Source organism: Didymella exigua (genome assembly GCF_010094145.1).
Source record: "Didymella exigua CBS 183.55 unplaced genomic scaffold M421scaffold_7, whole genome shotgun sequence".
NCBI lineage: Eukaryota > Fungi > Ascomycota > Dothideomycetes > Pleosporales > Didymellaceae > Didymella > Didymella exigua.
This window is the reverse complement of record NW_022984781.1, coordinates 391,812-415,190: the sequence shown is the minus strand read 5'-3', so window position 1 is coordinate 415,190 and position 23,379 is coordinate 391,812. Positions and strand designations below refer to the sequence as shown.

The following is a 23,379-nucleotide window of genomic DNA, read 5'->3' as shown; positions in this document are numbered from 1 at the left end:
TGATCATGATACAGCACTGCCATATCACGATAGAGAGGCAAAGAGGATCCCAACTGATACTCTGCTTCTGTAGATGTGTAGATTGCGCATTGAGGCAATAAGTCGATACGGAAGAACCAGGGAATTTGATTGTACTTGTAGGCCACGCTGCTCTCCACTCGTTGCCGCGCACTTCCGCGCCGCAGTACTGCATGCTCAGATGTCCTCACAATATCGCACCGATCATCGCAACGTACACCGGAAGTGAGTCATTTCTAAATTTGTTCACTGATGAAACTTTTGTTGCTACATAGTATTGCCCTCCTGCTCACAAAAGTGAATTACACACGTGTTGCGGTGTGCATAGGATGTGAAAGACTTCAAAGAGCATGTCAAAAGGCCGCCGACACCTACGAGTAACCGATAATCAGCCTGTTCTATGCTGGGCGAATTCCACCCGTTTTATGATTCCAGAACGCCATGCGGCGCCCTGCGCATTCACGCGCTGTACATTACAGTACCCTAACCGCTCAGCAGGTCCTTAACACTCATGCCGCGAGCTCCTTTCCCTGGCCAGCTCCTACGGTCAGCAGAGTTCAGCATCATCAACGCTTCCGTGGCGATCTGATCTTCACGATCTGTTTGAGGTCTCAACGCAGGTGATGTCAGGGAGAAGTTTGACGTGCTGTGTGCTGAGCCCGGAGCTGGAAGAGATCCTGTACTTGGAGGTCCATTGTGAAAGGGGTTGCTGAACACCGCAGCCGAAGGAGTCTGCGAGGCCTGCGCACTGAATGCCGGCGAAGCAGTCAAAGAAGGAGACGCTACAGATGCCAGGGAGTAGCGGTGTGGGTCGGAAGGCTGGAGTGCCGGCGAAGGGTTAGCGGAATAATAGTTGCAGTCTTGAGGGAGCATAGCAGGAGAAGTTGTGTTGGAGTGCGAGTACACGCTCTCCCTGTCAAAAGGATTGATAACTGGTGAGACTGTCGCGAAGTGGTAGGTCGACTTTGGAATCGAGGTGGGCACGTCAGTAGTGGGCGATACAAAATCCTGCATCTCCTCGTCCTCGTCGTCTTCTTCGTCTTCGTCAAGCTCTTCCATCGCCCTTCGAAGAGGAGGCGGCGCAAGATCCGAGGCAGTAATCGATGGCGAGTCGTATCGTGCCTGGTTGGCCGCTTTCAGGTCGGCAACACATTGCTCGAGATAGCGCATGTACTCGATCGAAGCCTGCAAACGATTAGCAAAATGGCATGTAGAATAGGAAGCAAAATCACGCACCTGCAAGATCGCCAGCTTGTGCATCTCCTGACCCCTACACGCGGGGATCATGTCCTTAAGAACTCCGAATTCCTCGTTCATTTTCGACCTTCGTCTTCGCTCGATCAAGCTGTGTGCGGTCTTCCGTGCAACCTTGCGCCCTGCAGCTGTGGTGTTGGCATGTTTCCTCTTGCCCCCAGCAGCTTTCTCTGCCGGCGCTTTCGCATCGTGCTTCTCGGGCTGCGGTTTCAGTAGTTCCTGGGCGTCCTTGGGCTTCATTTGTATGATCTTGCGTGATCTTGTTGGTGGAGGTGGAAGCGAGTAGTCATCTTTGGTGATGACGCTGTCCTGTTGGGAGTTCGGGCTCGAACGTTTGCGACTTTGGCTGGGTTTCTTGGTAGTAAGGGGCGAGGCGGGCGAAGGTGGTCGATATGACGAGTCTGAAGCGGTTTCGGATAGTCCAGATGAGCTGGCGACACTCCCTCTACCGTTCAGAGCTGCTGGAGGTAGCGTGAAGCCACCCTCAAGCTGCGGAGCATTTGCGCAGCTCTTGCCGGTGATGTCAGTGGAGGGTTGCGGCGTTGGCGGGAAGTTAGGGCGTGGCATTGTGGTGCTGGTAGAACTCATAGGACAGTCCTTAGCCATCGTCCAATTTATGTGAAAAGGAAAGAACCGAACGGGAGAGGGGAGAGAGATAGAAGGGATGGACAGAAGGTAACATTATCACGGGCAAGGTGTCGCGTGGGCACTTGTCGCAGTCGAGGAAGTCGAGCACACGCGTGCCGGGTCTTAGCGCTGTGATTGGCCCGTTTCACATCGGATTGCGCCTCGAATGAGAGTGAGCATGACGAAAGCGTGGGCGCTGTGAGCACCAGGCTGGCTCAAGCGTTCGAGGGGCTGAGCTGGTGGGTACGCATTGGGTAGTTTCATGCCACCTGTCTCAAGACTTCCAGTGCCTATTCGTTGAGCACGTGCGTGGTTCTCTGCTTGTCTGGCGGCATTTCTGAAAATGCTTAGCCATGCCAAATAGCGCTGCCGCGAGAGTCGACCATCAATTGCAAATGAAGAAGGTGGGATGGCGCGGGCAAACACTGCGGGTGAGTAGATGTTTGTTAGCGTGGTGTTGATGGAGGAAGTGGAGCTGCTCCAATCCTGCGTGCTGACTAAACCCCCCATTATCTGGGGAAGCTGCTCAATTGGGAAGTATGCAAACATCGATGAAGCCAACTGCAGCAGTGGGCAGTCTTGAAAAGAGCTTATTGTCATCTGTACCGGCTCTTGCTAGATCGCGTGCACTCGAAATTCTTGAGATACAAAAGCGAACGATGTGACAAGATGAGACCCCACGGTATTATCGATGAGTATCGCTCACATTTGCAGTCACTGCGTATAATATGTCCAAACTGGTTGCGTGCCTCTTTATTAGTTGCTATAGTAATTGCAAATCTGAGATGGACGCACGACAGAACGATCCCACAAAGAAATCGCTCAAAGCCCATACCCGCATCGCCATATACTCCCAGACTGGTTGCGTACCTCTCTTACGATCAGGGCGGCACGACGAGATGGGGCCATGAGAAATCGTGCAGAGACAGACCTGGAGACAGGTCGCTCACACCGTTGACAATTACATCCTAGATCTTAGGGATGAAGCCTCGAAATTGCCGCATGGCAACGCATATGGGTTTACTTATCCCGCAAAGGACGCATATCTTCACACTCGACGGAGCCTTGATGGGTAAAAAAAAAGGCCCATTCTCGATGCAAGAGCAGCCTCCCGTATCCTTACGTGCCGTTCTTTCCCATCCAAACTCTTTACTCGATCTTCCCAAAAACCCTCTCTAGTAGCTCGTGTGCGAAAGCCTCCGTTCCTGGACTATTTGTACACCAGCTCACTCTGTTTCCCCTCCTACTGTCTCCCCACCATCCTGCATCTCCCACCACCTCGTCATCTAATTCAGTCGTCCGCTCCGTCACCGGCCTGCCCCTCCGATCAACAATACAACACCCCCTCGTCCACTGTCCGGCTGTTTCAATCCTCACATCTTCGGTCTTGAACTCCCATCCCGAGCGGGTTGTATTCAAGGCGTACCATATGCACAGCGGGTCATGGAGTTGGAGACCGAGCTTGGAGGCGTCTTGGTTGGGATTCAGGGAGAGGAGTTTCTTGAATGTAGTGAGCAGAAAAAGTGTGGACCAGTCTGTGAGAGGGGAGTTAATGAGGGACGAGTGGGTCGTGTGGGTAGTGTAGAGCGATTGTGGGAGCATGTGTTGCTCTGTTGTGTCTGTTGCTGTTAGCTTTGTTACTAGAATGTGACGAAGAGGGAAGGTACCAAGTGGGAATAGCTTCAGCTTCAGTGGACGGGACAGCTTCTCGGGGTATGGCGGGAGCTGGCCCTTACCGCTTAGGGTTGGGGGCATAGTCGTTTGTGGGTTGGGATTGGTTAAGGCGAAGACGCGAGCGCTGGCTACACTGTCTGCGTACGTGTTGAACTCGGCACCAGGTGTCATCTAGTTTATTTCATTCAGCTTTCTGCGCGTTGTGTTGTCGGGTTGCTTTGTAGGTCCAAAGTGTGGAGCGGATATGTTCATGGCTTCTGGCATGTACAACAGTTCCACAGGAGGAGGCTACCCATGCAAGAGTAGCTTCAGGACCGTGTTGCAGCAAATGGACGAAGAAAGTTGGAATAAGACTTACGTTCCCGGGTGCATCGATTGCACCACCCATGACAACGACTTCCTTTACCCTCAGGAAAGTCTCAGGATCCTTAGCAGCCGCCAGAGCAAGGTTCGTAAGCGGACCAACAGCTACGATGGTGATCGTGTCCGGCTCATTGTCCCGCAGCAGCTCAAGCATTTGCTCATGAGCAGGCTTTAGAGATGGCTCAAAAAGCGAATGTTGATCCTTGACAGCTTGCAGCTCAGCTGCATCCTCAGGGGACAGATTCTCTGGAATAGGCTTGAAGAGGGACCTCCATGTTTCTGCAGGGCTGAGGTGAGGATGGCTGTTGTGGATACCTCCGAGCCCGTCAATACCATGGAAGAAGTCCGCGACCATCATATGCTCTGCCAAAGGCTTAGTAGCTCCGACAGCGACGATTGGTTTCCGCATATCCAGGGTCTCAAAGCCCTTCGGTCTGCCTTGGCTCTCCCGCCATGCTCTCTCTTTTTCAATATAGTGGAACAACGTTACAACGTTTCTCAGACAGCTGTCAGGCAGTCAGCGACAGCTTGGTTGAAGTTTCATGCAAGTGCTGTGCGGCTCAAGCTACTGCGGCCTCCTGAAACATGGTGTGACCTGAAAGCCGGACAAGCACATGCCTTTGAACATCGACGTTGCCAAACGTCAAACTCAGCATGAGAATATCCAACTCATCTGGCTTCGCCGAAAAGGCAAGAAGCATAGCGATGACATCGTCAACGCCCTGAGTACTTATCAGCAGGAGCTTCCCAGATTCACTATAGCTACCCCGCTATTGGACTCACAGGGTCTGTGTCTATGATAACTTTGTTGGGTGCCATTTTGTCTACCGTCTATATTGGAAAATCAAAAAAGGAACGTCGTGGTACTTGCACAGGGGAGAAGCTGCAGGGCCTTGATAATGTAGAGGCACGTGGAAGGCTACTATCGGCAACCGATTAGCTAACAGGTCGGAGGTCTGACTCGATGTCAAACCCCGTAAGGCAGGTGAACGCAGGATGAGCGGAGGGTTCCGATCTCCGCATTGTGCTTTGTGGAGCTCATGACGTGGGTCCGGGGCCCGGGCTATGTGTCCACAAAGCGAACAATGCTGCTGTTGCTCTTGTTGAGCCGCTGATGCATTGCATTGATGGTTGTTAACATTGCTAGTACTCTGTAAAATTGGGCATGATGATCCAATGTCGCGATTGCCCGTTCAATTGCTAAACAAACGCCGCTTCCATAATCTACGCGTGCTCCGTAGCCCGCAGACCTCTCACATGCGCTCAAATGCTTTTGACCGTATTCTTCCCTTCATTGCCCGGCCTCTGGGCGCTGGAACATCTTCATATGCGTCGTTGTACTAAGCTTGATATAGTATATAGCCTGGCCTGCAGCCGAACGCTGAAACGTGAAGATATCGTATATGCCAAAGGTCGTGTGATCTAGTAGACCTTCTTCTTCTCGTCGACGGAGAACTGACCAGGGCCCATATTGACCAGAAGGAGCAATCCACCACTACATAATGATTAGCGCTTAGAAAACATGTTAAGCATCTGAAACTTACACAATCGACAGGATCTGGAAGAAGTCGTACTTTGCGAAGTCCTTGTGGGGGTGGTGGGGGTGCAGGGTCCACCAGTTATTGACGTAAAGGTTGAATATGCTGAGAATGAGTACCAGCATGATTGCAGAGAACTTGGCCTTGAAGCCAACAACAACCATAACGCACGCGATCAGACCGAGCAGGCTAGCCATGATCCTCCAGAAGCCCCAGTCGCCGCGAAAAACGAAGCCAACAAAGAGGAAGATGAGAAGAACACGTCCAGCGAGCTGGAAGTACATCTTCTTGTCCTTCTCGTCAAGCTGGGGAAGGCCGGCGGGGGCGAACTTCTTGCGAACCCAGGAGTCGGACAGAACCATCATCAGACCGCCCATAACCGAGAGGTTGCGGAGGAAGAAGTTCAGGTCAAAGACCAGACCGTATCCGATACCCTGCATGACCACAACGCTCATGAGACCAGCTACAGCGTATTCCGAGTGTTTCCGTGCGATGACCATAATCGAGCATACTGTCATTGCGACTACGTTGACGATGAGGAATGCGTGAGTGAAGCCGTTCCAGACTAAAGGGTGGAAACGTCAGCAATTGATCAAGTGAGTTTCCGCAGGGCTTGTAGGTAGCGTACTGTGTCGATAATCGTGGAGGTATGTGAGCTGGTCGCTCCATTGTGTCAGAATGCGCAGCGCATCCTCAAGGAAAGTGACAACGATCAAGAACCGGCCGATGGCTGGGAGGTATCTATACAGGTCAATATTAGCTCTATTGTCACGCGTAGGACTCGTCGTCGCCGCAGTTCCGCGCCGCGAGCCCCCGGACCTTCATGGCCACTCACGGCTTGATCGGATCCGACAGCGTGTCCAAGAAGTCCTCAATCTTGTTCGTCTGCTCCCGGAGCTGATCGAGCGGACTCGGGTCATTCGTGGTGCCATCGTTCCGTCCAGCATTGCCGAAGGGGCTCTGATTTCCCAGGTGGTAACCCGCTGTGCCCCGTATTTGCGCCATGGCTGCGGTCGAAAGCAAAAGAGAGATACAGATTGAGGAGGCAAGGAGTGGCGCGGCGTGGGCAGATATGAATGATGTGAAGCTCTTCCGTCAGAGGACAGGTGTCGCTCGCCAAGAGGGGCTAGTACCTCTCACCCTAGATCTGCACCCAGAAAGCTTGGTGAGACAATCCTTTGTGCTGTAGAGTGTTATTCTAGAGCCCTTCTGTAGCTGCACGTCCCTCTTTTGCGTATTTCTGCGCTAATGCGCAGTTTCGAGTTTTGGAAACGTGTGCTGTAATTCTTGCTGAAACGCGGATTGAAGCTGTTCGGTACCTTTCGACTCGCCGAGGTCCGCGAACCTGGAGGTCCAGGAATGTCAAGTCCTTTAAGAACGCGAAGAATGTGATTTGCCCACATTAAGCCATAGGTGAATGCTGATTGAGCACTTAGCTGAATCAGTTCATTAGTTGCAGCTTCGATTTCGCCGTTTATGATGTCAGCGCGATAACTAGGGCAGGTGCTTTAGAATCATGTTCGCCGCACTGTCATACGGAAATGTGAGCTCCGATTTTTCAATTTGGGTTTTTTGATGGCCAAGCTATCGCGGAGTAGATTGGCTGATTCTGGATTGAGCAAGATGAAAGAACACATGATATTTGTAAAGCGCGTAGCTGATCACTGCAGGTATCGAAATGATCAAGATTCCAATGCCAATTTTTGCGAAACCTCGCTGTTGATATCTCACAAATGCTTTACAAAACACGTGACCTTCCCTCAGCTGTACTCTTGCACTCGTAGTAGTGCAGAAGCCGGTCGAGCTGGGGCTGCATGGAGGTGTTGACCTCTGATTGCACCAAGTGCCGCGCGGGGAAAGGTTGAAAGACGGCGCGATCGTCCAATTTGCCTACTGTGCAGTGTGAACTGAGAGCCTGGTGTGAAGCTTACGCTCACATGACAGGCCAGTCAGAGTCCTTCTCAGTGGTAGTGAAAGGCTCAGAGAGGATGCCGTAGCGCGAGCTCGAGATGGGAGCGCGGCTCTCAGTCTTCTTGACCTGGGGAGCCTGCGCAACCTTGACGGCCTGGACAGCAGCGGCGCCGGAAGTGTGTGCCTCCTCGTTGACCATGGCTGCCTTCTGCTTCTTGCCACTCTTGGGTATAGTGGTCCAGGCCGAGTCGTCCTCCATAGCCAACCTCAGCTGCTCCTCCTCGGAAGGCAGACCATTGTAGTTGCCACCGTTGGCAGTGTCAGGCGAGTTGTCGGCTCCATTGGTTGCAATGGAGCTAGCAGTAGAAGCACCGTCGAAGGTGTCAAGAAGCTGGCCGGTAGAAGCGGCGGGAGCCTGGACAGCACCGCCGGAAGACTGGCCGGCCCAGGGGTTGTTGGAAGGTAGCTTAGCGGAGACACCGTTCTTTGCGGGCTCTCCACGAGCTTCACGAGCGGTGCGGCGCTGCTTCTCGAGGAGCACCTGGCGCGCGTTCTCATCCTCCTCACGCTGAGCCTTCTCTGCCTCCTTCTTCTGGCGGTTCTGGCGCTGCTTCTTGGTCTCCTGAGGAGTCTCGACCTTCTGTGCCCTGGGCTTGGAGGTCTTTGTGGGCTTGTCAGAGGTCTTGATGTTCAGTACGTTGGCGACGGAGGCGGCAGAGGGGAGCATGTCAGAGACATCCTTGCCACTGGGGATCTTCGGGGCAGCGCGAACAGGTGAGGCAGACAAGGAGTCGTCGCTGGCAGGAGCACCAGCGGTGGCGGCGTCGAACTCGGCCTTGATCTTGTCGCCGGCCTCCTGGACAGTTTCCTGAACTGACTTCTTGCGAGGAGCCTTGGCCTTGGCCTGCTTCTTCGCCTGTTTCGCAACTGCCTTTGGCTTGCTGTCCGAATCTTCCCAGTCCACTGCCTTCGAGCTAGTGGTTGTCTTGTTGGCTGTAGAGCGGCCTCTAGTGTCGCCCGTGAGCTTCGGGCCGTAGTAAAAGTAGCCGGCGGCCAGAATGGCCAGGAAGGTGGCCCAGCTCATCCACGACTGCATCTTGTCGAGGGGATGCGGTCAGGCAGATACGGTGGCGAAGCGAAGTGGGAGCCTGGAATATAGCTTGATGCGACTGCCAAGAGCTGTTGCAATGTTGCGGACGTGTCCAATTGTTCGAGTGGGAAGCTTGGTGAAAGCCAATCAGCCCTTATGTAAGGTAATGAACCTGAGCTGTCGGTGAGGGGGCGCGCGATTGACGATAGTGTGTCGAGCACTTCGTTAGTTGCACAGCCCACAGATGCACGGCCGACAAGAAAGGGATTGGTAAGGTGGCCGTCTGCTTCAAGAAGCTGCTGATGCTTCCTAATGACAGGCGTGGAAGCTAAGATACGTGACTAATCTGGATCGCGTGTGCAGTCCAGATACGTGTCGCGAAAGAAGGACAGGTCGATAGGGTGTGAGAGAGTGGTGATGTTGTGGAGGGAAGGAGCTCGGAGGTGATGTTGAGTGTGGTGCTTGCCCGTTTGGTAAACGCTATTAGCCAGGGTTCACGAGCGGCGTCACCCTCGGCCGTCTACCACGGATGCAGTGCTTCAGCGACTTTAATATTGCATTTGGGTTAGGCACATGCGCCTCTGAATATTTGTCTCACATCCAAAGGAGCCATTGTTCACTCCCTCCCCTGTGTAGCAGCTGGTGCAGCTGCTTCCCATGTTGGAGCCTCTCGAGACCTCCGAAGAGGCCACCTTGCGATGGTCGATACGTTTTTATCTCCGTGCTCGCTCGACTCGTGTCACTTCTGACCAGTCAGTATCGCGCTCAATGAACAAGTAGAACGACGAGGATGACAGCCCTGTGCTGCGTTCAAACCAGTTTTTCAAGCCATTGAGTGTTGCAATGAATTACCCCAAAGTTACACGATGTCTCGAGGAAATAACGATCAAGCCTTGGTTTCCCTGGCGCCATCTCCCTTTCCAGTCGACCGCTCGCTGATCAGACCTCAGGGGTTATTCAACCAGCGACTATTATTGGACCCTTCTCAACAAGTATATGCTGGCGAGGGAGAGCTTGAGGGTATGTGTCCTGCGTCGACGGCCCGGCCGGAGCTATACAAGTCTGGCTCGAGTAACAGCGTAACGGTCAAACGACGTTTGATCGCCACAGATGCACGAACCCGCCACCCGCTACACGACCCAGGCTACGTCTAATGATGACATCCGCGAAGCATAGTCGAACTGCCGAAGCTTCAAAGCAGAAACCATGGACTGTGTGGAGGAAACAATACCATGATCATTATCGAAGATGTGGACCTCTCAACTAACAAGTATGTGAGGAGCAACAGCACCAGTGTGACTCTATCCCGTCATGACTTCATAAAGGACGCCTGCAAATGCATCGACTGCCTCAACGCCAAACCCTGAACCAAATACATCAACTCAACACCTCTTCAACATGAGCAGCCCCTCCCCGGCATCGTCCTCCGCCTTCCTCTTTCCCTTCGGGCTCCCGTCACTCCCTTCACTCTCGCTTCGACTCATAGGCGGCGTGGCCTGCCTTGTTATCCCCCCAGTAGTCACCAGCCCCGCCTGGCTCTGATACAGATTCTGATGGCCTTGCTTGAGCCCCTCGCCCCGCTCCAGACTATGCTGGAGGTTCATCTGCGCCTGCTTCTGCTCCTGCTTCTGCGCCTGGATTTGCGCAAGACCCTGAGCTAGCGTCTGCTGCCGGAAGACCTTAGCTTGTTGTTGCTGGGTGTGCACTTGCAGTGCGGTGTTGCGCTGCGCGAGTTGCATCTGTCGTGCGATATCTCCCAGCCCGGGGCCGACGATGTTGCGGTCGCCGATGATGGTCGCGCCGCAGTTGACGGTGATGTTTACGTTCAGACCGCCTCTCCTCCCCTTGGTTCTGCTCATCGAAGGGTTTGTGACGGGGCCCTGCGGCGGCGAAGGTATTGGTGGTGTTTGCGGTGCGGTGGGATCTGACGGGATCGTATCGCCGGAAAGTATTGTCGCGACGAGGTTTGCTATCCGCACGCTCTCCATTTGCGCGATGGAGACGATGTTCCCATTTCCTCGGATCTGGGTCGCAGCGTTGATGGTGATTTCTGGCGTCTCGTCTTCGCTATCTTCCCTTTCTTCTGCTTCGGACTCGTACGACGACATGCTGCATGTTTGTGCTTCGGGATCGACGACCATATGGTAAGCGGGTGGTGCTGACATGTCACTCTCCTCAATATGCTCTCGTGGATCCGTGGAAGATGGATTTCGGTAAGATGATAAGATAGCTCGCAGTTTTGCGTTCTGCAATGCAGGACTCCGCCACGGATCCATTTCCTGATATATCCTCGCAAGGCTGCCGGCTGCGCTGTCGATCGGGTGCTGTGCGTGCTGTGGGGTATCGTAATGATAAGGTGTGTCGTGATGATGGGTTTAGGTGTGCTTGTCTCCCTCCATGCTGGTTACACAACTTTGCGACCACGAAAACGGGAAAAATTCTCTACCGGGACGTTTTCGGCTTCCTAATAAGCTGGCTTCTGGTGGACTGGCTCCTTACGTAGATGTTTTGGCGGCGGCCGCATCCGGTTGCCTTACAGGCTCTGGTGTCAAAGTCGAACGAGCATGGTTTTGGGCCGGCAGTTGGTAGACGAAGTGCAAGTGTCTGGACACACCATCAGCATACCACATCTGATATGCACCGGCGATACTCACAATACGATTCAGACCCTAAGCTTCAGCCTAGCAGACAATAAAACAAATTTTTAACAGACAACAATACCAGCATTCACAACCAGCAGACTTTGCTCTCGCATCGGCGGATATCGCCCCCATATACACCACTACCCTCCACCAGACTCGCCACACCCGCGTCTCACTCACCGATCACCCACTCGGTATTGACGCGCCCATGAAACATGGACACAATAGATACCAACATGGGTCGCAGCCATACGGGCCGATATCTTGCTATTGTGGACAATAAGTGCTGCGGGCGCTAGCCCCATCGGCACACCCGTAATACATGGGTGTACTACACCGCGAATCGCTGATGTTCGGAATCGTCTCCCGAAGTTTTGCGCGAATGACTTGCATTGTGAGTCGTGTGAAGTAATGCTCAGGCGCTAGACGTTGCTATTGTTCCTTGTTATCGACGGTGTAATCACGACAGTCCTCATCATTTCGCCATCGTGCGTTTGTGCTGTGCGACGCATATCCTGCCCATCACTCTCTTGGGTCACATCGCATACAATAATTAAGCAATGCCTCTTTTGCTACATGCCCGGAGAATCAGATCCTTGCAGTCTGCGCCAGCCTCGCCGGGTCTTGAATCAGGCAGGTCTAGTGCTTGCTGCATTTTCGAAATGTGGAGTCGTTGATCGGATGCATATCACTGAGCCATAGTTGCTGGTAGGTATGATTATTCAAAGTAAGGTTTTGCTATTGTTCGTGGCTATTGTGGGCTCGGAAAGTGATGGCACCGTACTGCCCGTGTTGCGGTCATGATTCGCAGGTCACGAACTGAGTCAACAGGACTGATGTGGTGACATGCATTAATCATCCGGCCAATCGTGGTGCTACATAAGAGATGCGGCAGTTGATTAACTCGGATGGCGGAATCTGTTGGTATTGTTGTGGTAGATGGCTTTGCACTGCGCGACGACCAGTCAAGGAAGCGCTTTGCGACCGTGATCAACCTGGCGCAAAGTGTCATATGAAGTGCAGGTATCGCTGCCTATGGAGACACTCGGATTGTCCTTCATCCTGCAACAACCATTGTCCCTACTTCCCGCAGTCCTCCGTTCCATTCCTCCGGTCGTGGTGTCTGACACGCAATCTATCAAACATCCAGGACGCCGCGCTGGTAAATGCTACAAAGACAAAAGACACAAGTCCGGCCTAGGATGGATTACACTGTGGTAGGTGCATGTCTCATGCACACAAAACTTCAATGATGGCTCGGTTGACAAGACTTCTACCGTTGCGGCCGGTACTGCGAAGCTTCGTGATACGGGCGGTCGTTGAAGAACAGATTTTCTGACCACGGCGGGAGTTTCTTGTCCCGTTCGTACAGGTAGCCACAATTGTGACAGAGGGTGCGTGGGCCTCGTGGCCCGTCTCGTACAGCCCAAACGGCGGTACCCCAGACGTAGCAATGTGCGCATCGCCATGTCTGTCGCTCTCTGCACGCGCATGTTAGCTGATGCGGAAGTCAGTATTGCAGATGAATACGCACCCTTCCTGAAGACCACCGCCCTCCCCTCCATAGCCGGATCCTGCGCCAGGCGTGTCTCGCCCAACAGGACTCAAGCTCCTGAACCTTCTCTTCTTCTTGCTTCGCTCGCCACGACCCATGTTCTCTTGCTGCTCAATGTTGCTGAAGAACTCGTTCTGTGGCGTGCCTGACATGTTTGCTGTCGAAGAGAAGCGGGCTGTTTCTCTTCGCAGTCTCCTAATTTGCCTCTCACGATCACCCTCGCGCTTCTCAATCTCTTCCTGCGACAGCATCTCGACCTTGGGCTCCCACTCGTCGCACAGATGCTCGTGGTCATACCTCCAACCCGCACCTATTGAAGGCTCAACGGCATCGTTGTCGATCTCACCGTCGCCGACAAGTCCGCCGTTTTCGCACGCTTCTTTTTTGAGCCTCAATACAGCCTCATAGACGGCGTGGGTCATCGAAGATACCCACTCACCTGACAGGCCAAGGTCAGCACATGTGACTTGCGCGAACATCTCAGCGAAACCTGGGGGATGCAACAGTGACCACTCGAATTTATCGGTGTACAGGCGGTTCATCAGGTTGATGTTCAGTGTGACTATGCAGCGATAGGTGTCATCTGGGTTGTGGAGCTCTTCAGATGGCAATGCTGTTGCGGACGCCGAGATGCCGTTCGGTATGGCTACAGGTGCAGGTGTATTCGCACCATTTGTCAGGGGTGTCGAAGCACCGTTGGTGGGAGCCAGAGCTGGGGTAGAAATCCCGTCCCGAGTGCCAGGAAGCAGCGTTGGCTTCGCCGCAGCACCCTGAATAGATGGCGCAGCAGTCGAGTGAAAGAGAGGATGCAGTGCCACTCCAGCATACTCCTCTAGCTGCTGCCGTATCTGACCTGCAATATTGTAGATGATCTGGGGCTTGCGGTCTGCAGGCAAATCGAGCTCGTCTACGAACTGCTTCGCAAATTGATCTGGCGTCATCAGAGCCTCGTGGAGGTTCCACAAGAACGAGTCTTTCAATCGGTACGCTGGCGTGACGTCTGGCTGCTTGTATGCTGGCAGGCTCTCGTTGATGCCGAAGTCGCGCGCATTCGAGGGAGTGGGCAGCGGCGCCTCTGGTCGAAACGGCTGGACGTCCATGTCGATTCTGATGGGGATAAGGGTCACAGGGAGTGCAGACTGCACCTGTACTTGCCTCTCCGTCCTGCATTCTCAGTCAGTCGACGGCTCTAACTGTCTAGCTGTATGTGCACTTACAAAGTCCGCTTAGGCCTTCCCATCCAATCTCTCCAGATGCCTTGAAGCTCGACAGGTGCTGTGAGCTCCTGGCCGAGCGCTGCTATGTGCGCCGTCTGGTCCAGATTCGTGGCAGCGTCCCTTTGCAAGCTGCGCAGGCCGGTTGCGCGCCTTGGGCGGTCGCTGTCCTCGAAATCGTCATCGTCATAGGCGTCCTCGGCGTAGCTGAGCACGGCAGTTCCACGTTTCGTCACGCGCGGCGCAGGGAGGGTGTTCGCGGCCGGCACAATTGGAGACATGAGCGAATTGCCGTGGGATCGGAGTCGCGGCGCATAGCTAGACATGAACGCCTGTGGCGGCGCCGTTTTTCCAGTTGTGGTGAACATGACTGCTGGGGTGCCCGACGAGATGTATGCGAAAGGTGTTGAAGCTCAGAAGAGCCGGCGAGCGGCAGACGCGTCGCAAACGTTGCGGGTCGTGATTGATGGTGCCTGAGTGCGCAAAAAGCGTCAGAAAAGAGGCCGAGAATCAGATTCACGTGTTTCCTCCCCTTGCCTAATGCGCTGGTCCGGTTCCTGAGGTTTGTTTCGCGTGCCTTCCGATCAGCATGATGCAGGCGCGACCTGCGCATACTTCGCTAAGTCAGCATGCGCTAGTTCTTGAAGAAGCTAGTGCAAAGCTGCACCCTTCAACTTCCGACTTCGCGCCAGCCAGCTTCAACTGTGACAGATAGGTAGAGAAAGTCAGAGATTCACCGCGACGCTCCAGGTTCACAAGCTTTACCGCGAAGAGCCCCACATGACTGACTATTGTGCGGTGATGACTGTCAGGGCGAAGTTTACGAACCCCGATCTGATCCCCGGCTGATTGGCATCGAAGCGCAGCCTTGCCTTCACGTCTAGTAGAAGTCGTTGCTCTCCACTTTCGACTAGCGTTCTGTCTGAGTAGCAAGCAAGCTCGCGGAACATCCACACGAGCGTTTCATTACTCAATATCTCAAGTCGCATTAGGTCTCTGTATCTCTATCAGTCGGCAATGCCATTCTTTTCCGTAGGCTGCTCTGCTTGACCACGTGTTTTAATCATTCCCCTGGCAACATCGGACATGACCTATAACATCCACGGCCACAGCTCTATGCTTATCCAGGTAACTTGCGGTGGATGGGATCCGGAAATCCGCTTCCACACAATCCGTTCGCTGCTGGGCTCTTCGGTCTGATTCGCTGTCTCCACAATGCACTGTGGGTAGTCCCATTCACCTTGACTTCACGGTGTCCGGCTATTGTCTCACTGTGAAGCTTCTTCGCATTACGCAAGTTTTCAGGCCGCTGCACAACGTCAGCAGAGCTCCGTCATCGCTACACAACGCCTCTGAATTCTCGACTCCGAGAGAATACTTAAGTTGTCTCTATAATCTTCCAATAGAGACCATCGAAGCTCCAAAAAGACAACGGCAATAACATTCATTCAACAACAATACTCAGGCTGGTTCTGAACATTCACACTCCTTCAACTTTCAATTTCAACAAAATACGCTTTTGACAAGCACATCATTCAGCTTTCAATCACTTCCACTCTTTTCAAGAACTCTACATTCTCAACAACCGAATTAGCCACAATGTCTTCCACTATGAACAAGACCGCTCTCTTTGCCGCCTTGCTGGCCATGGCTTCCTCTGCCTCCGCTCACATGTTCATGAAGAGCCCGGTCCCATTCGAGGGTGCTAAAAAGGATCCGCTGGCTGGAGATGGCTCCAACTTCCCCTGCCAGGGTAGTGGCTACCAGATAACAGCCATGAACGACTGGGCTGTTGGCTCCAAGCAAACCCTTTCGTTCCCCGACGACCAGACCGCTGTTCACGGTGGTGGCTCCTGCCAGATCTCGGTCACCAAAGACGAGAAACCCACCAAGAATTCCGTGTGGAAAGTAATCCACTCTATTGAGGGTGGCTGCCCCTCCGATTCCACAGGCAACATCGATACTCAGGGTGGTACCGTCGGTACATACGACTTTGAGGTTCCCGCCGAGCTCCCTGAGGGCACCATGACCATGGCATGGACCTGGTTCAACCACGTCGGTAACCGTGAGATGTACATGAACTGTGCTCCCATTAAGGTCTCTGGCGGCACTGGTAAGGGCTTCGACAATCTTCCTGACATGGCCACGTGCAACATTGGCAATGGATGCTCGACAACCGAGGGCTCTGACTACACCTTCGCCAACCCCGGTAAATCTGTCGTCAAGCTTGGCAACGGTCCTTTTGCAGGGCTTGGTGGCGGCGCTGCTTCCGGAAGCGGTAGTATTGGCGGCTCTGGTTCTCCTATCCCGGCGCCCTCAGCTCCCGCCGCTCCCTCTACTCCAGCCCTCAAAGAGCCTACAACTCCCGCAGCCACTACGCCCAAGGCTCCTTCTACTGGCAGTTCGTCCTGTCCCGAAAACGGCGCCCTCCTCTGTAATGGCGAATCCCAGTTCGGCCTCTGCTCCAACGGTGCTGTCATATACCAGGTAAGTTTCTAAAGCTCCTATTCCCCCTCAATCTTCAAACACTAACACCTTGTCTAGCCCGTGGCTGCTGGCACAAAGTGCTCTGGCGGCAAGATCACTCGCCGCGAACTCCACCGCAACGCACGCTCTGCTATCCCCCCTTACTAGATGTATCTACCAATAGGGTGCGCGTGTTGAAAGGTTATGACGAGGACGAGACTTAGTTAGGGAGTTGCATTGCAGGCGTTGGAGTTCAGATTGGCATTAGTACTCGTTTGGCTATCTATTTTGCTTCTCCTCTAGATTGAATCGTCGGCTCTGTCTCTGCCTCTTGCTTGGTGCAGTGAGCAAGGTGGAGTTAGGCGTTTTGGACACATAGTCAGAATTTAGACGCATGCTTCGAGCATTGAATGTAATTCGTGACAACAGCTTATTTTCTAAGCGTGACACATGCACTGACATGCTGCACGATCTGTTTGCAGATTTCTCGTATGCCAAAGAGGCCAACGGAAGCAAAAAGACGACAGAGACGATTGCTGGTAAGCGCAAGCGCTGCTAAGACAATGAATAGTGAAAGTCCCATATATGTTGCACTTATAAGACAATCACTGGGTATTACCGAAACTACGGCTAAGCGGATCTCAACATCATGTCGTCCGACAAAGCTCGCATCGCCCAACCCAAAGCACAGTTGGTGCAAACGCAGTCCGCCTTGGCCGAGAAGAACGACACACTCAGAAGCTTTGAGTACAGACTCGCATCGGACGTTAAGCGAATTTGCGAACAGAACGCCGAGGTTATCAAGCTCAGGGAAGAGCTGATCGAAGCGAACAAGAACATGGATACGACTTCTACGTCCACGGAATCATCTGAAACTGCCGCAGGAGCATTGCAGAGAAGTGGTGGTTTTCGTAGCTAGGATCGTTTATTTATGGATAAGTGGGTGAGACACTGCGTCTTTTAAAGAAGGAGCGTAGCTATCAGTTGGGAAGGAAAGAACTATGTACTCGTCTCTACAGAAGGCGAAGTTCAAAAGCAACGAGGTCATCTTGAAACAATGCATACTGTCTCTTACTTCCGTCCACCTGATATCCTCTCCTCTTACGTATCTCCCTATCTTCGGTAGGCAATAGCGAGAGACTCAACAGACGTCACTATATATACCAATTGCTCCCTTCTGACTCTTGAAGCTCCTCAGTCTCTGTATAATACCAAACAACCGTACATACCAACTTCGACAGCCATCATGGACATCCACAAGCTCATCGACCAGGCCTTGGCTGCCCAGAACAACCACATCGCCGAACTCGAAGCGCAGTTGAAGCAAGCGCAAGCTGACATCGTTGGAAAGTACACGCAGATCGCTCGACTCGCCGATAACCTCAAGGCGTCTAAGAAAGAACTGGAACAGGTCCAAATCGCAGGGAGTGAACATTACTCAACTTATTGGAAATAACGTCTCCGTTTGGACTAGGTCATCGCAGAGATCGTCTTGAGACTTCGTACGCGGCACGAGCGTAACGACATATGTCTTGGCCAACTTGCTAACACTCTCAGCACCTGGCGAAACTCCTGTCCGTCAGTCGCGGAGTTCAGTACCGGATTGCAAAGGATGTGCGACAGCACGATGCAGCTTGCATCCACCGACTAGGTCTACCACACTGATTCCGATCTAAAGCAATTATGTGACAGTCAGCATCTCTGCGATCGCGACGTTGCTCACCACGTCATCCGGCTACATGCCAGCGAGCTTGGGACTAGAGGCTATGAACGCCGAGACCGACTAACATTTACACTTGGTGTATTGTCAGTTACTCTCTCACAGAATCTTCGTTGGTGGAACATGGGATTATCACCGAGGAGGAGTTCGGTACTTTGATTGGGGACGTAGCTGCTTCGGTCGTTGCGCATCTCATGGCCATCAATGAGGGCTTGATATTGTTGCGGCAAACGTAGCCGCTGTATATCGATGGAAAACTGCGCTGAGTTGATTGCTAGCTAGGAGGCGACCATATATACATGCCCTGAGACGTGCTAGTCCAAGGTAGTCAACTGAGGTGACGATCGAGGCCTGTCGGACCGACTTGCACCGCAACAGATATCTCAGATCGAAATAACCCCGACCCAGACATGTCAGTCAAAGATATGGTGCGTCATAAGCTTCAGGTTCCAGGCTAAAGGTTGAGATTAAATTCGAGGGTCGGCATCATGGAGAGTGTGGCGGTGAAAACTTTTTCGTAAGGGATGCGTGGTTGAGGCGAGCAATTGAGGTATGTCTTCACAAGTAAATCGGAATTGTAGTTTTATCTGTAGGTGAACTTCAACAAGTCCCCGATCGGCGCATAAACCACGCACGGATAGTCAGACACAAGGTTGTTAACCACGTTCACCCCGCTACTGCCATTACTTCCCAGTAACCCCAACTCCTTCCCGAGCGCGCTGCCCACTCTTGCCCACCCAACTCCACCAGCTGGATTCTTTGCAAAGCCCGCCCAAGTCTTCTGCATGAATGCGCTCAAGTCGATTTGCTGCGTCGCGACAGTGCCAAACTGGCTATTCGTTGGGTATGTACCAAAGACCTCAGGTATCTCAGATGTGTGATAGGCACCTGAGTTGGCGCGAAGACGGATGTGGTTGGGAAGGATGCATCGTATCGGTATCGGTAGGTTGTGTAGCCGTTCAAGGCTAGGAAAGAGGACAGAGTGCTCGTGGAGCATGTGAAGATCAGGTCGGTGACGATGCTATAACCGACGTGAGCTGAGACCGTTGAGGAGTAGAGTGTATAATATACCGGTCTGCGATCACGAAAAGATCTTCAATACCCTGTGCTGTGTACACCGCCAAGATACTCTGCCTGGCCTTCGGGTCTGTGGTGCCAACACTGGTCAGCGCGCCGTCGACGGCTGCAGTACCATTATTGAGACCCAGTACGGCGAAGAAGACACGGCCTTCGTTAAGGTTGGAGCCGAAGAATGTTGGCACGTTAGCGAACTTCCTCGTCAGGATACTGGTTCTGACATCGTCGATAGATGTACCATCACCGTCCACGGGCGGGAAATTCAGGCTGTTTACTTCGATAAATCTCTTGATTGCTGTTACGTCTACCTTCCTTAAGCATGTGACGTCCTTGCAGCCAAAGTTTGCAAGCACTTGCTTGTAGCTTGTCAGACCGTTGCCTGTGAAGACAGCGTTCTGACTTTCCAGGATAGCGGCTGAAAAGGGACGTGGGGACGGTGGATTAGCAAGGAGCTGCTTGACGGACTCGCCGCCTGCAGATTCGCCGAAGAGGGTCACACGAGTAGGGTCGCCTCCGAAGGCAGCAATGTTCTGTTGTACCCATTGCAATACAAAGCGCTGGTCGAGGAAGCCCGAGTTCTGGGAACCAAATGGGACCTCTGGCGAATTGGAGAAGCCGAAGACTGTGGTAGATCAGTAAGCAACCGTGTCCATTTGGAAAGGAGGAGGACGTACTGTTGGTACGGTAGTTGGTGGTGACTACCACAACATCCTGAGTGATAGCGAGGGAGCTGCCATCGTAGAATCCAAGACCCGCGGTCCCGAATTGGAGATTGCCCTAGAATTTTCAGGGCCTGCGTTCTCTGTGGAGCCCTTGAGTGCTTACACCGAATAGCCAGAACATAACGGCCTTCTTACTGTTAGGCGTCACACCTGGCGGAGTGTAGACATTGAGGTACAGACAATCCTCACTTTCTTCCGGAGCCGGTCCGTTGGGATTGTTGAAAAATTGCTTTGTTAGTGCCTGCGTCTGACTTGAGCCAGAGAACTGCTGGATGCACGCTGGCTTGACGGCCTGAGCCTGCAATGGCGCTGACCATGGAGATGCTGCTTCTGGCAGACTGAACCTTTCTGGTGGTGACTTCGCAAATGGCACTCCAAGGTAAGCATTTGCAGAGGCTGAAAGTGATGGCTGGTTGATGGGTTTCGTTGCTGTGCCTATGATCGTGCCAGCAGAGATTGTCACTGTTGGTTCTACAGCAGCCGGTGCAGCAAGACTTATGGCAGAGAAGATAAAGAGAGTAAACAGCAACTTGACAGAAGAATGAGTCATGGTGCCTGTATGATGATACGAGGCCGTTGAAGAGGAGGTACACCTGATTGCTCCTCATACCAAGCTGTACCTTTATGAATCCGTCCCATACTGGCTACATCCCACATCGCATACAACGTGCTAATGGGCTTTCATGAGATCCATCCACAAATTCTACCCTAGATCCGCAACATGGTCCGTAAAGTGCGTGTTTGGCGTGTCGATCCAGGGAGTAGTGCTAGACCTAAGCCTCTTTGGTATACCGGTACTTCTTCCTGTTTATTTCACTGCTGGCTTGATTCGACTAGTTGTCCTACCAATCGGCATCTCCCACGCTGCCTTGGTAGGTGAATTAAGCTTTCCCCGCAATATCATCAACGTATTTCCGTACAAGTTGGTGACGCTATGTTGATGCTTTTTGGTGTCTAAAGCACGCAAAGCTGGGCGTTGAAGGGCATTCCTTGAGCCAAAGGCATATGGCGTCAGTCATACCGAGGCAGACAAATGTGGCCGCGAAGTGGCTTTCTTTTTCGAGGTTTGCAAAGGTCGTACTGGACGAGATGGTGGACCCAGCAATGGACCTACGCCAATTCTACCAAGGCTTCTGGTGATGACATCACCTATACCGAGGATTAATGGATCGCCAAATACTAGACCTTGTCCCCGTGAGTCTCTCTTTCGATTGAGAGCTAGAATGAAAGGTCCTTTGTCGGTGCGCTGAAGTTGACAAGAGAGAGTGACGAAAGAATGCATGAGATATGAGGAGCGCTTTCCGCGCTGCCCCACCACGTCATCTTCGTCTTCCACAGCTTTCTCTCAACGCCACAACAACAACACCGACAACAGTTCTCCTTCTGCGAGTCTACGAGATATCCAAAAAAATATTGCCATGTCCGCCGAATCAACGCCGATCACAGCTGCACGCTTCGCCACCGCCCTCAACGACCTACCCATATCCTCTCTGTACGCAAAACACGCCGAGCTCACAAACAACATCACACACCTCGAAGCAAGCAACAAGCAGCTAGAAGACTTCGCCCGCGAGAACGATGATCGCGACTGTTACGAAGCGCTCCTCGAAAATCGACAGGTCATGAGGAACTTCAACGAGCGCATGAACTTGATCAGGAAAGAAGTCGAAGAGGTCCGTGGACTGCCATGGAGGCCGCAGCATGAGGGCGAGGTCAGGAAAGAAGAGGGTGATGTTGGCCTGAACGGTACGACGCCCACACAAAACAGGACAAACACGACTGCAAACGCGCCCCAGGCCGCGGAGGAACGGACAAATGGCAGTTCGGCACAGACTGCGGAAGACGAGGAGGGTGTATACCTTTGAGAGAGCAGATGTCTCGCCTGGATTATACCTGGAGCTAACAGATGGATGAAGCAACAGGACAAAGGATGGATTCTAATGAGCTCATGCACCTCGCTACGTTGTGCCTTGGCCAATAAGGCCAGATTATGCGCACCATCACTTTTCAGGGACCTGATTGAAAGATCAACCAGTTTGTAATATCGAAAAGCTGCAACCAAATGCTCCCGACTTCAATATGTATTAGGAGCAAGCAGCCACGACATGGCAACGAAGTGACTGGAGCCTCAGCTGCGGTCAGGCTGCGGTCTTGAGATGAGACAACATTGTTCATGGACCATTTCTACACAGACCTATATCGGTTGCTAAAACACGGTCACATAAGCGTTCTGTTCGCTGATCTGCCAGATCCTAGATCCACGGATCGAGCCACTTGCGAACCCCAGCAGCAGCAATTCAATACCCGTACATAGTACAAGATGAATGCTCACCAGGTTCCGGACTCCTCCACAAGCGAGTGTCTAATTCAGGAGTCGCAATTGAAGACCGCTTCATTCACAACGTTGCAAGCCTTCCCCAGGCCACCATGTCGACCTTGCTGCGACCAAGGGTGCGACGAAAGATCTATACGTCGTCTAGACCAGTCCACCGAGGAGAAAATAACTTTCATATGGAGCCTCGACTGCTCAGGCCAACAAGATCAGAACGGCAATATCGCGTTATAGGGACACTGTCCGATCGTCAAATGAATAGGATTACACGAGCTTTCGAGGAAAAGGTGCTCCGCACAGGTGCCTCATATGACAACAGTCTCATTAGCAGTGAAATTGATGGTCGCTTCTGGGTGATCATGTGGAATATTAAACAACACAAAGGCTCATCCGAGTACACATCAAACAATATTGGTGGACTCCTCAGGGACCTACAATAGAAAGCGCGCGTTCAGGAGTACTTTATTTTCGCATTTGACGATCTTCGACGGCAAGGCTTAATCGGTGAGGACGCAGTCCGACTAGGCATGGACTTGTCTCTCGAGAAACTCCTCTTACGAAACAGAGAAGGGCTGGATTTCGTAAGCAATATTTAAAACCTCAATCAGTGCATTGAGACCGGCTCAGTCTGTGGGCTCACAGGAGCGGGGTACACCATGCACTGTAAGCTTGGTTACAGCTTTTTCGACATACCACTTATTTGACTTGCGGATCTCGTTGTTCGATCCGATCCACAGTCAAGTCTGAAGAAGACATTGAGGCGCTTGAGTAGTACTCAGTTACTGGGGAAGCTCAGGCTCGATCTCGCCGAGGAGCTGAAACCTTTTGAGATGAGCAGCGTGCCCGATACCAACGAGTCATCAGACCCCTCCGACTTGAGGCCTCATGAAATCGGTTGCTTTCTGCCTAAAGGCGCTGACCTACAGGCGTGGGCGACAGAAGCAAAGGCGTACCACAAACATGTCACATGTCTGTACGAGACAATGTACGGCGCAGGTTCCCTGGGAGATACGTCGAATTTCTCCACCTGTTAGATATCTATGCTGTAGATCTAACGGCAATGATCCCATCAGAACCGGTAATAGAGTCTGGCGAGGTCAGCCCCTTCACGAACGCAGCGTCTCCCATATCATTGTTCGATGGAAGTCGACCGATCTTTGAATATGACTCTGACGA

The 23,379-nt window shown here is 52.6% G+C and overlaps 9 protein-coding genes across 9 annotated transcripts; 2 read left to right on the top strand and 7 right to left on the bottom strand.

The window, feature by feature from the left end:
- Positions 1-237: 237 nt before the first annotated feature.
- On the bottom strand, positions 238-2,318 carry M421DRAFT_418272 (uncharacterized protein). The gene is made up of 2 exons (XM_033591722.1): positions 1,255-2,318; positions 238-1,203 (listed from the first exon to the last, which is right to left on the bottom strand). The coding sequence occupies exons 1-2, from the start codon at positions 1,876-1,878 to the stop codon at positions 502-504; spliced, it is 1,326 nt and encodes a 441-aa protein (XP_033451039.1). The 5' UTR covers positions 1,879-2,318; the 3' UTR covers positions 238-501.
- A 523-nt stretch (positions 2,319-2,841) lies between these two features.
- Positions 2,842-4,797, bottom strand: M421DRAFT_418270 (nucleoside hydrolase). Its single transcript, XM_033591721.1, has 5 exons — positions 4,720-4,797; positions 4,555-4,658; positions 3,932-4,442; positions 3,567-3,744; positions 2,842-3,518 (listed from the first exon to the last, which is right to left on the bottom strand). Exons 1-5 carry the CDS (start codon positions 4,753-4,755, stop codon positions 3,049-3,051), a joined length of 1,299 nt encoding a protein of 432 aa, XP_033451038.1. The 5' UTR covers positions 4,756-4,797; the 3' UTR covers positions 2,842-3,048.
- A 561-nt stretch (positions 4,798-5,358) lies between these two features.
- M421DRAFT_99394 (SURF4-domain-containing protein) lies at positions 5,359-6,479 on the bottom strand (the record flags this gene model as incomplete). Its single annotated transcript, XM_033598751.1, has 4 exons — positions 5,359-5,431; positions 5,481-6,039; positions 6,103-6,215; positions 6,310-6,479. The coding sequence occupies 4 exons, from the start codon at positions 6,477-6,479 to the stop codon at positions 5,359-5,361; spliced, it is 915 nt and encodes a 304-aa protein (XP_033451037.1).
- A 928-nt stretch (positions 6,480-7,407) lies between these two features.
- On the bottom strand, positions 7,408-8,481 carry M421DRAFT_3082 (uncharacterized protein; the record flags this gene model as incomplete). Its single annotated transcript, XM_033589179.1, has 1 exon — positions 7,408-8,481. One exon carries the CDS (start codon positions 8,479-8,481, stop codon positions 7,408-7,410), a length of 1,074 nt encoding a protein of 357 aa, XP_033451036.1.
- A 1,208-nt stretch (positions 8,482-9,689) lies between these two features.
- On the bottom strand, positions 9,690-11,200 carry M421DRAFT_418268 (uncharacterized protein). Its single transcript, XM_033591720.1, has 2 exons — positions 11,130-11,200; positions 9,690-11,079 (listed from the first exon to the last, which is right to left on the bottom strand). The coding sequence occupies exon 2, from the start codon at positions 10,749-10,751 to the stop codon at positions 9,858-9,860; it is 894 nt and encodes a 297-aa protein (XP_033451035.1). The 5' UTR covers positions 10,752-11,079; positions 11,130-11,200; the 3' UTR covers positions 9,690-9,857.
- Positions 11,201-12,354: 1,154 nt separating this feature from the next.
- Positions 12,355-14,460, bottom strand: M421DRAFT_359351 (SNF5-domain-containing protein). Its single transcript, XM_033589653.1, has 3 exons — positions 13,890-14,460; positions 12,652-13,836; positions 12,355-12,598 (listed from the first exon to the last, which is right to left on the bottom strand). Exons 1-3 carry the CDS (start codon positions 14,252-14,254, stop codon positions 12,391-12,393), a joined length of 1,758 nt encoding a protein of 585 aa, XP_033451034.1. The 5' UTR covers positions 14,255-14,460; the 3' UTR covers positions 12,355-12,390.
- A 571-nt stretch (positions 14,461-15,031) lies between these two features.
- M421DRAFT_359341 (lytic polysaccharide monooxygenase) lies at positions 15,032-16,781 on the top strand. The gene is made up of 2 exons (XM_033589652.1): positions 15,032-16,373; positions 16,431-16,781. Exons 1-2 carry the CDS (start codon positions 15,486-15,488, stop codon positions 16,518-16,520), a joined length of 978 nt encoding a protein of 325 aa, XP_033451033.1. The 5' UTR covers positions 15,032-15,485; the 3' UTR covers positions 16,521-16,781.
- A 1,874-nt stretch (positions 16,782-18,655) lies between these two features.
- On the bottom strand, positions 18,656-20,421 carry M421DRAFT_3077 (liver carboxylesterase 1 precursor; the record flags this gene model as incomplete). Its single annotated transcript, XM_033589175.1, has 5 exons — positions 18,656-18,901; positions 18,961-19,093; positions 19,144-19,771; positions 19,824-19,926; positions 19,975-20,421. 5 exons carry the CDS (start codon positions 20,419-20,421, stop codon positions 18,656-18,658), a joined length of 1,557 nt encoding a protein of 518 aa, XP_033451032.1.
- An 868-nt stretch (positions 20,422-21,289) lies between these two features.
- On the top strand, positions 21,290-21,736 carry M421DRAFT_3076 (uncharacterized protein; the record flags this gene model as incomplete). Its single annotated transcript, XM_033589172.1, has 1 exon — positions 21,290-21,736. One exon carries the CDS (start codon positions 21,290-21,292, stop codon positions 21,734-21,736), a length of 447 nt encoding a protein of 148 aa, XP_033451031.1.
- Positions 21,737-23,379: the final 1,643 nt, after the last annotated feature.